This window comes from Miniopterus schreibersii (genome assembly GCF_964146895.1).
Source record: "Miniopterus schreibersii genome assembly, chromosome: 10".
Taxonomy (NCBI): Eukaryota; Metazoa; Chordata; class Mammalia; order Chiroptera; family Miniopteridae; genus Miniopterus; species Miniopterus schreibersii.
The window spans coordinates 17992636-18007684 of NC_138110.1; the positions used below are offsets into that span (position 1 = coordinate 17992636).

General features: G+C 42.5%; 1 protein-coding gene across 1 annotated transcript in view; it reads right to left on the reverse strand.

The window, feature by feature from the left end:
• DCC (DCC netrin 1 receptor) overlaps positions 1-15049 on the reverse strand; it is a 957719-nt gene that overhangs the window by 15013 nt on the left and 927657 nt on the right. The window contains exon 27 of the mRNA XM_081150263.1: positions 11432-11644. Within this exon, the coding sequence (XP_081006389.1) occupies positions 11432-11644 (213 nt within the window). The remainder of the gene's footprint in view (positions 1-11431; positions 11645-15049) is intronic.

The window sequence follows — 15049 nt, forward strand, 5'->3', positions numbered from 1 at the left end:
TGCAGTGGAACTAAATGTCAATGAAAAAATTCTGACTAATCTTTCATGCTAGGCCAAGAAGAAGCGCTCTTCGAGCCCACATATGGGAAATTATTTATGAGAAAAACATGTTTCTATGCAATGTTTCATAAACTCTTCAATATTCAACGTATTCTGCAGCATGAAGTTTCTGAATATTTCATATCTATAAAATGACTGGAAGCTAGTCCTGAAAAAATAGGCTGTAGGCTATCTTACTGGGGTTAGAAATAAGCCCACATTATATTTAGGTTTTTGACACTCTATAGATATTTATTCTAGTCTTCCAATCAGAAATAAAACTTTCTCCGGTTGGATGTGTTGGGCCCACTCAAGTATGGAGAAAGGTGATCAATACATATTTGGAAAGGAAACTAAAAAAGTCAAAAACCAATGAAAATGTAAATACATAGAGAACACAGAAATAATTTTTCTTTTCCTCCTGTGAATGCATAACTGGACTACTGGGTCATGGTTATAAATTCCACAGAGCAATAGAATGCCTCTGGAAAAATACTTGCAATGTAGATATTTACATGTTAATGAAGATGCCAAAATATAGGTTGTGTGTTTGTGACATTACTATTCACAAATCATTGATTCTTTCTGTATATTTATTATACATAATAATATGTATATGTTCAGAAAACTATGCTCTGGTTTCAGAATGTCCTAGTTTCAAATCCTTGCCCTGTCATTTCAATATAATGTGACATTGAATTATTTTATTTTCTCTGATCCCAAGGCTCCTCATAAGTAAACTGGGAGAAGTTATACTTTTCTCTTGGTGCTTTTGTGAAGATTAATGAGATAGTAAATTTATGGCTAAGTGCTTGCTAATGGTAATTTTCAGTAATAAAATTTGCAAATATCGTTGTCATGGGTAGAATCTGTTCATTTTTCCTTGAGCAGCTATTGGGGCCCAGCACATACTAGACTTCATTGTTATATTAAAGAATATTGTAAATTGGTGTCTATCATGATATTAAGTATTGGTTTGGGAAGATAAGTCATATAAGTGTGAAATATTTAATTAAGATCATACTACTTGTGGAATAAATAGATAAAATCAGAGCTTTGACCCAGGAAAGAATCAGAGAAGGCACTGCTTACATGGCATCCAGGAGACAGCAAGTGCAGTGGAGCTGGAGGGGGAGAGAGGGCTGGTCTCTGAGCGGTGGGTTTGGCCTCCGACTGGCAGAGGGCATTCCAGGTCAGCTTTCAGGAACTCAAGGAGACCTAGGAGAATTCGCTTTTAAACACTTTTCTCAGGGGTACTTTGCAATAGTCTATTATTGTTCCTCACCCTGATCTGGAAGTTCTCCAATTCAAATACTCATGGACTGGTGGCTGACTGTATAGTATACCTGTTTCCTTTTAAATTCAGAAGCTCTGATCCAGAAAAAAATGTTTAATGTAAAAGAAATAGTGGGGGACTAGACATGAGGGATGACAGAGAGAGGAAGGAAGACTTTAATTGCTCAATCATTTAATGGATAAACACGTTATTTTTCTTTAAGAACTCTCCCACCCCTTCTTTAGCACAGCTAAACCTCCTGAAACACATATTTACTCCTTAGAATTATTTTATAACCAATAAATGATTTCTGATAACATCTTTTAGGATGTTACGTAATATAGCTTAACTTCTTCACTGCTTAAATAAACATTTCTTTTAATTACCTCCCATTCTCTGGTTTTTATTATCATTTTTTATAAGTTCATTTATCCACATTACTGGAAGAAAAAATTTAAAAAACATTACAGATTTTTGTATGTCATTCATACTGGTGTGACACTGGTTAAATCTGAAATGCTCACTGAATGACGAGTCATCATTTGGTAAAATGTGAAGTGCTCTCCACTGCCCACTGGAACACTGGGTGCCAAGGACAGGTTATGATGACCCCATTCAAATGACAGCACTTCTTAGTTTCCCACAGGAGTTCATCTTTGGAGAAAATTTATCACACAAAGGTACCAGATGTTTCTAGAGAAGAATGACTTAATTTTGCAGAATTTCATTTGAGCAGAGCACAAGTGTTTAGATCTTGGCTTTAGGTTCTGGAAGGTTATCTATGGAAAAGATTTTTAGAATTGGTCTTGAAAAACAAAGCAAAACCAAACAAGATTTTGGTGTTTACATTCCCTAGCTGAGCCTAAATGCAGGTTGATGACACAATGACACAGTGATCCTTCACTTGTTACAGATCATGAATAGTTGGAGACACTAATGAAAGCTATGAAACCACTTGCTACAAAAAATGCACACACACAGAAATGTAAATTTAATTTCAAATGACTAACCAAACCCGCCAGTCATTCCAGGAATCCCAGGGGAAGAACACATGATCTGTTCTAGACCCTCGCTAGTCAAACTTTGATCTACAGAGGAGCAGCACCTGGAACCTTCTTAGTAATGCAGATTCTCAGGCTCTCCTCAGATCCACCAGATCAGGATCTGCATTCTAACAAAATCTGCAGGTGACTCATAAGCATAGAAAATTTCAGAAGCCCTGCTTCAGAGAGTCATGTTCATGCAGAGTTTAGCTATTTATATCTCAAATCATTTGAAAATGAATCACACTACAATATCCTTAATGAAACAAAATATATTATCTGTGAGAAGACAAAGGTGTCAGTAGGGTCTTACACATGTTCAATAAGGAATCCCCTCTTTTCCCCACTTTCAACAGCTCGCTTCCTGCTCCTCAGTTTTCCTTGCCCTGCTCTTCTCTTTGCAGAAGGACAGTGCTGGGAATAACTAAGCGGGAAGTTAAAGCTGAGATCTAGGAAATCCCATAGGCTTTGGACACATTAAATTGGTTCATGGTGAGAAGCAATTCAGGAGATACAGTGTTTATGAGCGAGAGGAAGTCAGGCATGTTACCACTAAATCTGTGAACCTATTGGACATAAATCCACATTAGGCTTGAGGAACAAGCATGCATAACAATTGGTGGAGACACAGATGAAGAAATTGGACGGGAAATGCTATTTAATGCAGTTTGATCATTTAAAGCTGCTGGTGGAAGATTGTTTCCTGGCTGCCGGATAAATTTATGATTTGAGAAAGACCTGTTCAATTGCAAGAGGCCACGGCTCTCTCTAGGCTCAGCGAACAACATACAGACAGCTCTGAGCAGTTGTCCCGCTCGTCTCTGCTCCCCATTCTGCCTTCCCTGCGAGGCCCCTTTTTCCGGTGCATATACTGTGAGGAGATCTAGCACTCGGGAGTTGGGTCTTGTTTTACCAGCCCCAGAACCATTAACATTTACTTTAAACCAACTTCCACATGATCCCGCTGCTTCTTAATATAAGGAACTGGAGACTTCACTGGACCAAATGTATAAGGTAATGTGGCTCCTGATTATATTAAATCAGAAGCTCCTGAGTTCAGTGCTAACATTCTTAACTATCATAATTCAGGTTCACATGCTTTGACTCCTTAAAATAAAACCAACCCTTTCCAGACTAGATTTTCCTTTCCCCATTTACAGTCGTGGGAAATTGAAACACGGAGAGGTTAAATGACTCACTCAAGGCTAACCCAGCCAAGGGCCAGGGAGTTGGGTCCTAGGGGAGCCTCCCATTTTCCTAAGTGTTCCTTCAGTCACACGTTGCCCCTGCCAGTGAAGAGACCCAGAAGCTGGGGGGCCCCCCTTGCGGTGTGGTCACGCCCGGCCTGCGCCCTGCGCGCAGTGAGCCTCGGCGCAGATCTGGGCGCGGGCGGCCTGCTCCTATTACCCGACCCGGGGGCCACTCGAGAGCGCAGCCAAAACAGAAAAGCAACTAATAGATCACTGTGATTTTAAAAGCAACATCAAAACTATCGGTTAAATTAGCAATCTCAGACTTTAAAGGTATAGTAGGCTAACCCACTGTAGTGTAAAACATGCCATTTCTATTAAAAATCATGACTCAGGTGACCACAGAATTAGAAGGATACAAACAACTGGATAAGGAAACAGAAAACGTGAAAGACTGTTGAAAAGGACAATTTGGAGGAGATATGAAAAGAGCAGTCATTTCAAGTTCCATTATTCTTACAAGCCTCAAAAATGTAATTATGTCATAATACGCCTCTCACTTTGAAATCAATTGGACTCACTTATTATTGTTTTTCATCAAAAAAAAAAGAAGAAAAAAGCTTGTTAAAATCCCCTTTACCACAAATGATAAAGGCATTCTCTTCTGAGAGACCTGACATTCCAGTAAATAGATTCTGGCAATAAGAACATCTATCCTGCCAGCCTGCGATGAAAGGCAACGCTGTAAAACGCACAAGATGTTTAACAGGGCCCTTGAATTCTTCGCTAAGTCTCTGCCAGTGAGATCCAAGTTATAAACATTCAGACGAAGTGCAGCTTTAAATGCGTTTACACATTCTTTCAGATGTTATAGGTCACATTTTAGAAATACCTTGCTGATGCTTAAATTCTCACTTGATTTTAATATCACAGATTTTTTTGTTTTCCTTGTGTTAGATTTCTCACAACACATTTTCAATAGTCCATCAACACGGAGCTTTATGTGAACACTTTTATTTGCTGCTTTCAGAACTTCTCCCTGATTCCAAAGAAAGCATCCAGAACCTGACACTAATTGATAAACTATAAAGAACTCTGTCAACTGCTTAAAATCGTTATTCAAATAAATTTTTTTCTCTTACTCATACTATTTCACAAAGCAAAGAAAAACCACAGAGAGAATATCCACCCTTATTTCTGCAGTAATTAAAGATTGTTAGAGTTTAGTATGTTTTGAGGAAAGACCAGTTTCACAGATGAGAGTTAATAGGATTGAGGGGAGCAAAATCAATTCCCCAACTGGCACAATGGAGAGATTAATCCTCAAGACTCTTTCCACTGAGCAGCACTCCCCGCTTTTATGAACCGAGTAGATGTTACTCTTCTCCACTGTACTATGGACGTCACTGCACGTCTGTTTATTTTCAGGAAGTTAAATTATTAAATGGAATTTCCAGGGACGGTGCTTTCATATTGCTTTTCCACTCCATCTAATTTAATTTCACTTTAGCATAAGGTGTTATTTATAGTTCGGAACACTTAACATTTTCTAATCAAATGGTCACGGATTTGGAAATTATTTTATCTTATCTGCGTTTACCGTCAATATCTAATCTCTTTACTGACTCTCAGGTTGCCTTGTTTCACTTATTATCATCACTAGAATTCAATTTTTGGCTCTTGCCTGTATTATTCTATTTTGGCGAACTCAACAATATGTACCGAGTGTCCATTATGTGTAAGGGTTTGTATAAAGGTTCCAAGAATAATGACACATGGTCCTGGAACAGCTACAAGTTATTCAACCCCTCTGAGTATCTATCTCTGCATCTATAGTGGTGATTATAGTTATGAAGTCTCAATAAACTATGAAAGGTGACAAAATTAAAGCATCAACCTTATTAATTTCATCTCAGCTGACTTTAAAAAAGACACTGATTCTCGAGCTATTTCATAAATCACAAAATCCATATAGCAGATGTTAACCATGTGACTTATCAGGTTTTTAGGAAATGGGAAAGGAATATTTTCTGCTTTGAAAACAACCTATTGCTCACCCTTACCCTCACCATTTTCTGTTACTCGCAAGGCCACACACTCCCCACTATCATCCAAGGACATTCTTCTTAAATCATATATTTCAACTTATGTAGTCTACTAGGTAACAAAGTTTTAAAATAGATTTAGAAATTTTTTTCTCATGATTATCTAGATGGCAATTCAATACTTTAACCTTTGAGTTTAATTGTCTATTAAGTTGATAATTAGCCTCAATTATATATATAATCTAGTAATTCCTGGGGCAATATATTCTCTTATTTTTTTTAATTGGGCAAAAATTTGATCAAAAGGATTCAAATTTTTACCCAATGTGGTCATCCGCTCCCTCTTCCCAAAAGCTTTTCACAATTCTAAAAAATAGAAGTCATTCATTTTTTCAGTCTCATTGACCCTCACATTCTCTAAAGCACAATCTGATAATATTCTCATGTGCCCTAACTTTTATCTTCATTTTTATACTTCCTTCTGCTCATCTTTAAATTTATTACTGGTCTCCAAAGCCTTGGCTATCCAGAGTGCATTGTGCTGAAAGCAACAGATTAATCAGCTTCCTGGTTCCTTGCCTTCCCGTGAAGGACTATTGGCAGGTTGGCCAGGTGAGTTTAAGACAGAGAGGAGCTACTCCAGGGTGCTTGCCCAGTCACTACTCTTGCTATAATGCCTTTACTCCACCTAGCCTACATAAAGGAAGAAAACATTTACTCAGCTGCTAAGCTAAATGAACCTACCTGCCATAAAACATTTCTTTCTGGGGAATACTTAATAATTAGGATCATCCAAGAAGCCCTTTGTAGGGAGAAAAAAAAGGTCAATCCTAGAATAAGTGTTCACATCACAAAGAAAGCTAAATAAAATTCTTTTGTGTTCCTTCAATGTTACATTGTTTTGAGTTCTTTAAATTTTAGCCATTAGCTCACTTGTTGACCTTGGGCAAGCTGTTTTACCCTTCAGGCCTCAGCTTCGTCATCTATAAAAGAGGCAACAGTCCCGTGGCTTCCTCATAAAGAATTCTCTAGTTGTTTCCCTCTCTGAGATAATTAGCAGAACTCTCTCCTATTTATATACTGGAACACCGTGATAGAGGAAATAGTAATTTACTAAAATGCCAGGTAAGTTCCAGAGTCATAAATATTGGTGATATATAAGGCAAATTTAACTTAATTACTTTTTACCAAGAAATAATTTAGGATGTCTAGACCAAAGCAAATCATATTTCATCTATTAAAAAAATCATTCAGGAATAAGAATGGGACAATTTCAAGGAGCTACTAAAACAAGACAAACAAAAATCCCCACATAGATGAGCTTACACACAGGATGAAATTTTAAAAGGTGTTAGTTTAATTTTCAGTCTGGAATTGATCACCAAATCAACACATCTCTTGCACTCAGCTGTGCCAATGATTTATTTGATCTGACTGGCCTGAAAAGTGACCCTCTTGTTTCACCTGCTAAAGAATGTTTGATCTCCCATGACCTCTTCCTCTGACTAATGTCAGCAGAACAGAACATTCGTGTGGCATCCTTGATGAACACCCCCAACGGTGGCCTACAAGTGGCTCAGGGAAAGCAATTGTATTAATGCATTAGAGTAATTTATTGGCGGTTTTGTGTGATAGCATATTTACTGAAATGAGGCCTGTCAAAAAGACCAGGTTATAGCAGGAACACGTGATTTCCCAACAAGCCAGATAATATAAATCAAGTGCCTTTTCTGTCCCCTCCAGCCACCTCCACCCACTCCTTGTCCTCCATCCTGAGACAAATTGAAGCGCATGCCACAATGCGCAGAGGGAAAATCAAACTCAATTTCGCCGGACAATGAAGTGAGCTTTGGTCTTGTCATGTCCACGGACATATTGATCCCTAGAAGACTGAAAACATGAGAATGTCCTAGGTTTCCGCTCTTATAAATAAAAACGTATAGAAATGCAATGTGTAAATGAAGGACAGTATACACTTATGTAGCTTTAAAAAGATGCAAGGACTCGGGGGGCTCCTGTTGTAAAACAGCGCGACAATATACAAGTCACTATCGAAGGGGTCACGTTTCCTTTCTCTCTAGAATTACAGCCTGGGAGACAAATGGTCTCCTAATCCAGGTTCATTTAAAGTGCAGCTGATCATTTCCCAGCTAAAAGGAGTTTTCACTAGTGAGGAAAAAAGCCCACCCTCGCGTGGCCTTTCGCGGAATTTATGTCAGCTCCACGGTGCCAGGAGCCCCGCGCTCCATCAGACATTGCCTGTTAACCTGGGAGCAGGCTAGGCCAAAGCCCTCGCAGGCCACCTCTGTCATTCGCACGGTCCCCCGCGCCCACCGAGGGACGGAACCACTGCATCGCCGGTGAGGATGACACTGTAAGACACGCATACCGCAAAACGCCCCAGAGCCCAGTGAGCTGCATTTCTAGCTCAGCGGGTGAGAGGAAGACAGACAGACAGACAAAGGAAAACCGAAGGGACACCCTGTTTTCAGGCAGGCGGAACCCCAGCCGTGGTGAGGCCGGCTGACCGCTAGTCGCAGTGGCTGCACAGCGGGCCACAGAGCTGTCCCCACTGCCCCGGGCGGTGTCTGCACGACGGTGCCCGGGCCCGTCACCGCGGCACACAGGCCAACGCCGCCCCGAAACGCCGCGCACAGGGACAGGAAGGGAGCGGGCAAGGGGCCTGTCCGCTCATCCCAGCTCGAACGGTTTCAAAGCAGGAGCTTCTCATTTGGCACGGTCTTTAAGAAATCACAGCAGTGCCTCACATGACCACACTCTAAAGAAATTACTTGTGGTAAGTAAAGATAAATTTATTAGTAATTAGGCCGTCCTTTATTGTGAAATACACAGAAAAATTCCTTGAGATTTTTTTTTTCTTAAGCCGACAAGAAAATGACTTTACTTCATCAATCAGTTTGACTGAAGTAATGATTTTCTTAGAATTAAAATTGGTCGAGAGCTCTAAGTATTTCATCTTTTAGGCTGAGAAGCATGTAGTTAATGTCACAGCTAATACATTTGTCAGTCTGCTAATTTTCTTTTTCTACTAGAATAAGTAAACATCAGCCCTTTCTTAAAAGCACACTATTTACCATGTGTCAGGAGCAATGCAGGGAGAAGTTATTTGAAAATCACGAGGGAAGACATTAGGAAATGAACGGAGACAATGAAAGAGAAACATGAAAGGAAGAGGCACTTAACGAGTCCAAAGTGCGGGCGGGGGCCCAAGGTGCGTGGGGGAGGGGGCCCAGGAAAAACTGAAAATCAAGCCCCAAACTCGAGCCGCAGGCATCTGGGAACATGTGAAAGAAGATACTGGCTTTTAAGTAGTTCAAATAGAAACAAGAACCATAGTAAGACAAAAGAGGGCTCATAAATGTACAGCAAGAATAAAAGAAAATGAGATCCTGCCCCACGCCGTTAGATCAGAGAGCGGATCTTACACGCTTGTGTCTGCGAGGACGGGGCAGAGACAGAAGGACACGCTCCATCTCAACGCTTTTGAAGACAGAACGGACCGTTTACGCTGTGTTGTGTCAGATTTTAAGGCAGCTTCAGTATTTTTACAACTAAAGAAAATAGCGAGTAAAATATCAATGGCATTACTTTGTTCTGTCTGTTGGCAGGTGTTCTTTCTAAAATTAGAGTTCTTTTGGGTCATTTTGTTATCATAGATCTCTGCAGCACGACTTGATTTCCAAACCTTGTGTTTCAAACCAAACATTACCACCACAGTAAAATTTTCATTTAAAATGGACTTCAGAGTATCATTTTTACCTTTTTCCCCCTCCCTATCACATAGTTACTAAAAAGCAAACAACTTTACTTGCAAGTAGAGAGAACAGTTAACAGTACGAAGTACTGTAGCACTTTAGTTTTGATGTTATAAATTAGTGCTCTTCAGCATAGGTTAGTTAAATCTCTTACGAGTCCTCAAAACGGGAAGAAGCAAAAAATAGTTATATTGTGATAAGCTTGCATGGTGACCGATGATTACTAGAATTAGTGAGATGATCCCATTAGAAGGTATAAAAATCATTCACAGTATTGTACACCTGAAAATAATATAATATTGTGTACTGACTGTACTTAAAAAAAAAAAGGCTTGTGAAGAAATGGTATTCCTCAACTCAGAATTATTTCAGATGTTTCCAAATGTTCTTTTTGTCAGTTTTGGAAAAATTTAATCTGAAAGATTTTTCTAAATTTTTCTCTTTTGTTTGGTCACTAAGTGGACAAAAACTAAGAGGTACAAACAACTTCCTAAAATTTCAGAAGCCAGGCTTTCTGCCAAGAGCGGGGAAGGACGCATCATCACTCACGGGCTGTGGAGACTTAAACGTGCTACTTAAATTCTCCGTGTCACAGTCTCCTTACCCATGAAGTGGGGTTAAGAAGGGAGCTGCCCCAAAGTTCTGAGGACCCAATGCAATGTTACAATTCCCGAGAAGCATGCCAGTCACACAGCTCACGTTCAGTATGGGCTGGTTATTATTAGTCACAATGAACCTGCCACCTGTCCCAAATACCAGGCCAGGCGTGCAGTGTGCATCTCAAGCAGCGGAACCCGCATCTCTCCTGTGCTCCACCCCACCTCTCAGGGTCTGGCCGCTGAGCAGCCACACCACACACCACGCGAACGATGACAACACCAGAACTGATGCGCTCAAATCCATTAATATGATGCCAGGAACGAGACACACACTTAACGTCAATGCAAAGATAACATTCATCGCTGCCCTCTTCCTTGCCCTAGTTTTTGCAGTTGTCATGAGGCGTATGTACTAAAACAGTGACTAAAACTGCTGTGGGTATGGGTCTGAGTAACAGAACTTATTCCAATGCCTTTGCACAGCGGCAGACTGGCCAGCCCAGCTGCCTTCGTCTATTAATAATTCTTACCAACTTCCATTTACTCGGAACCATTGAGCTTTACTATCTTAGGTCTCATGTACTGGGGTTAAGAATTATTCTAATATTCCCAATAACTGTAAGCACTACATGCTTCTCTATGTATCTACTTACCTATCTATTGACCTACAGTATCTTTCATTCTATCCATCTGTTCCCAGCCCTCCAGCCCTTTCCCCTCTGCCTCCTCCCTCTCATCTTTTTTTCCTTCTTTGTTTCACTGCCCCTCTCCCCCTTCTTTTCCCAAATCCTGAACAAAAACAAAAAGAAGCTCTGGTTCACTCCCCCTCGCTACCAGCTGAGATAACAGAATGAGCACCTCGCTGGAAACTGGGGTCTCCAGTTCTCATCTCTGCCGTTTGATATTTGTAGAAAAAGGCATCCCAGAGGTGTCACTTCCTAGCCACCTGCGTTTGGGTTTCTTTACTTCTAAAATGAGGAAGTTGGTTCTGACACTTCTTTCTGGCCCTGGAGCTCTGAAATAAGAACCCTCGAAGATGACTATTGATATGCACAGAGATTGATGAGAGTACATGGTTTCCTCGAAAGGGTGGTTTGCAGACTTCTGTACCTCTAGCTCTAGTTTGGGAGTCTAGCCTTAAATCCTAGCACCAATGGCAGACTGAAGAATCAGGAACTTTCCCAACGTTCTCAAGTGGGCAGACCTACAGCCTATATGAACAGTACCGGCCAGCACTCAGGATTAATGAACAATTTCCCAAAGGACTGAAGGGCACCTACAACAAGCCAGTTGCTTTTAAGAAAGAAACTAAGAGCCGCACTACAAACACCAGTACCAGACACGAGCACGTAACCATTGTTGGAAACACATGTTGCACCAGGCCTCCTCGGGAACCCTCCTGCACGTGAGGGGAGGCACCGGCGCTAACAACGGTTTTCAATGTGAACAAACGGGCAGCTTACCTGGCTGAGACAAAAGCGGCGTGTAAGGGACTTTCGGTTCTATTGCACTCATGGGTGGAGGTAGCAAGGGGTTAGCGAAGCTGCGGAGCGGGTGCGTGGGCCGGACGCAGGCCGTGGGGATGGTCCTGCTTGGGGCCTCCTCACTGCTGGGATGCTCGGGCTGGGCTGGGGGCAGCATGGGTGGCTGCTGGGCGCTCGGTCCTTCAGTCACCGCTGCAGGGGACACAAGGAAATCCATTCGTTATTCCAGCACAGAGCTTGCTTCCCCTACGTCACCCGAGGGACCCCTGGGTCAGTTCAAAATGATACGCTAGCATCTGGCCAATCTCTTCCTCTAGTTCTGGGCACCCCCCTCCTTCACATATTTATGGGATATGACAGCACTGTCCCTTTAAACAACAGAAATAGGTTCCGCGAGACAGGGATCTATTTTTCAGGAAATAGCAGTAAAATATATACAGCACACACTATATTGCCCGAACTATCTGGGCCCTGTAATCATAAGTGATGAAGCGAGAAAAAAGAGTTATTTCTCCCTTCATAAGTGGCAATGTCAGTGAAATTCAATGCGCCAAACCCGGCTACAGCTGCATTATTATCCACCAGCCAATATGCCAATTTTTCTGTGATTTAAACATGTCATGCCAACTATCAAACAAATCAGAGTTACCCGGTGTTAAAGGCATTGCTAATAAAATGATAGAAATAACATCCCTATCATTATCTTCCATAACAAATTGGACGTACATCCAACTAAAAAGTTACATGAGAGACGAGTCTGTGGGAACAAGCTGCCTGAATGCAGAATTATAATTTTTTCTCTTTTGTAGCAAACCTTGTAATTTGCAGGTAGATTACTATAGTTGAAGAGGTTTTGCATAGTCAGCTGTGACCGCCTCTGGGTATTTGTACAGTTCTGTGTAAGGAAACACACCTTTTCTCCAGAAAACACAGTTGAGTGGACTTAAATATTGGCAAGGCAGTTTTCCATGCTAAGGACACTGACTTGCCTTTATTCATTCAAATTCAAAGTCAATAGGTCCAAGTTAAACTGCACACAAAAAGAGCTACATAGTAAGTAGAAGTGTTGATAAAATAAGAGTACTTCTGATGATTTGTTTCTTAAGAAAATTCTACTGGGCAAGTTGAAAAAAATGCAGTAATAGAAGATAATATCTCACTTCTGAAAGATAATTTTTAGCCAGGAACTATTTTAAGATAATTAGTTTGTAAGATAATTTTGAGACAGCTCTCTGGAAGGCTCAGTGAGGTCAGCAAAGGTCAGAAGAGATAGAAAATCTGATAATGCTGAAGGGAGATTAAAGATACCAAAGAACAAGACATACTATTAAAGATATGCAAAAGTAAAATGTGCCTTCAGAGGATGTATGATATTAAAACTCATTTTTCTATATTCAGAAAGGGTTAGAGGCCCTCAGGCTCACCCCATTCAAAGATGGAGATGAGAAGATGAATGGTTGGCTGAGGACAGGATGTAGCAACATAGCAACCAGAGCCAGAAAACAAGCAGAACTGGAAAAACAGTTCTTTAAACAAAAAAAATGCAGCCAAGACAGCAAAGTAGGTAGAACTCTGGGGGCATGAGGAGTTTGAACAGAAATGCCTTATCTCTAAGCCAGGAAGGCCCATCGAAGACAGAGGAGAGGGGCACATGCAAGCAAAACTGCAGGAGCTGCAAGGACAGCGTTAAGGCATGTTCTTGGTGATGCTGGTTCTCAGAAAAGAGCAAAAGGGATGGGGTCTTCAGGTGGATATTATAAGGAGCTAAATTCTACATGCTTGTTAGAGTGTAAAGGGGAGAGGGACATGTGTGCTTGTGTTCAGTCACGATTGTGTAGCTATATGGTTGAAAATATGGTTTCAGAGAACAAAATTATGCAGGTTTTAGTCTGAACTCATAGTCTAAAGGAGAAAATCACTAATGGTCAATTGTAAAAAAAAAAAAAAAAAAGAGAGATACATACATACATACATGTATATCTCTCACTCTAGGCCAGAGAGAAGCAGCTGCAGGGACCTGCATGTAGGTCCTTCCTCTTCATTACCAAAGGGCTGGTTTTTATTTATGGGTCCACATCAGCATATTAAAAATACCTCTCTGGGGGGATTCTGGTCAAGACGGTGGGGTAGGTAAATGCAGTACTCACATCCTCGCACAACCACATCAAAATTACAACTAACCCACAGAACAACCATCATTCAGAACCACCTGAAATCTAGCTGAACAGAAGCCCTACAACCAGGGAATTAAAGGAGCTGCCCCGACACTGGTGGGAGGGGCGGAGGCTCAGAACAGGCTGGCCCCACGCCCACGTACCGTGTGTTTCTAATTGGGACGGCTTTCAGCTGCGCTGGCCCCGTGAGGAGCACAGGCCCCTCAGCCCAGTGTTCCAGTGCTGGGGAGAGAACCCCCCTAAACTCCCGGCTGTAAGAACCAGTGGGGCTGAGGCTGCGGGAGGCGAGGGGGGTTGGGTGGGGAGGGCCGCCCGTAGACTTACCTGGATTCACTCCCTTGGAGCTCCAGCGCTGGGGCGGCAGCTCCAGGGGCACCTGGGCCCTACAGGGAGGAACTGAACCGTCAGGCACCAGGGCAAGAGCTGGGGGAAGCTGTCCCCCAGACAAAAGTGCTGGCAGGGGTCTTCCTTCCTTTGCTGAAACCTCCCTGCCACAGGGCCAACAGGCAGCCGCCAGGTCTGAGTCTCCATCAACCTGGCCCACACTGTTGGCCCCACCTTATTGACTCCCTGAAACCCCGCCCCAGCCAGTTTGCAGCCCCACCCAAGCTTTTTGCATATGAATAGCCTGTTCTAGCTCTGGCTTCAGACTCTCCTAAAAACTCAAACAAGCAGCACCTGGCCTCAGAGGGCCCCAGGTCTTTCAATAAGGGGCCTCAGGCCCAGCACTAGCAGCAGCCCGCCTTGGTTCACAGCTTGGCTTCTCCTGGGCGCCTCTAAGCCCAACACAAGTAGCAGCCATCTGCAGACTGCTCTGTAGCTCGAGCCAGGTGGCCCCAGGCAGGGCACAGGCAGAGGCTGACTTTGCACCTTCCAGGGTCCCCCAGGGCCAGTATAGCCAGTGGGCAGCTTCAGGACACAGCAGATTACAACCCTGCCATACCCACCAGGGACACACTCAAGGGGCACGCCTGGTGAGCACCAAAGCCCCACTGAAGCAAGTCCTGCTCTATAGGGGCGACTCCTGCACAGCAGCTCTTTGGCTGTAGCTGCAGCTGGTCCTCACAGCTGATTGGCCTGGGGGTCAATTCCTCCCAGGGACGCCAACAGCAACCAAGGCTCAGCTACAACAGGACAGTGCACACAGCCCACAGAGGGGAGCACCTGGAAGGCCCAGCTCAGGTGACCGGGGAGGCTGAGCCACTGGACCCTACAGGACACCTACTACACAAAGCCACTCTACAAATTCCAGGAGACATAGCAGCTCTACCTACTACACAGACACAAACACCTGGAAGCAGCCAAAATGCGGAGGCAAAGAAACATGTCACAAAGGAAAGAAGAGAAGAAATCTCTAGAAGAGGAACTAAATGAAATGGAACCAAGCAAGCTAACAGATACAGAGTTCAGAATAATGGTTATA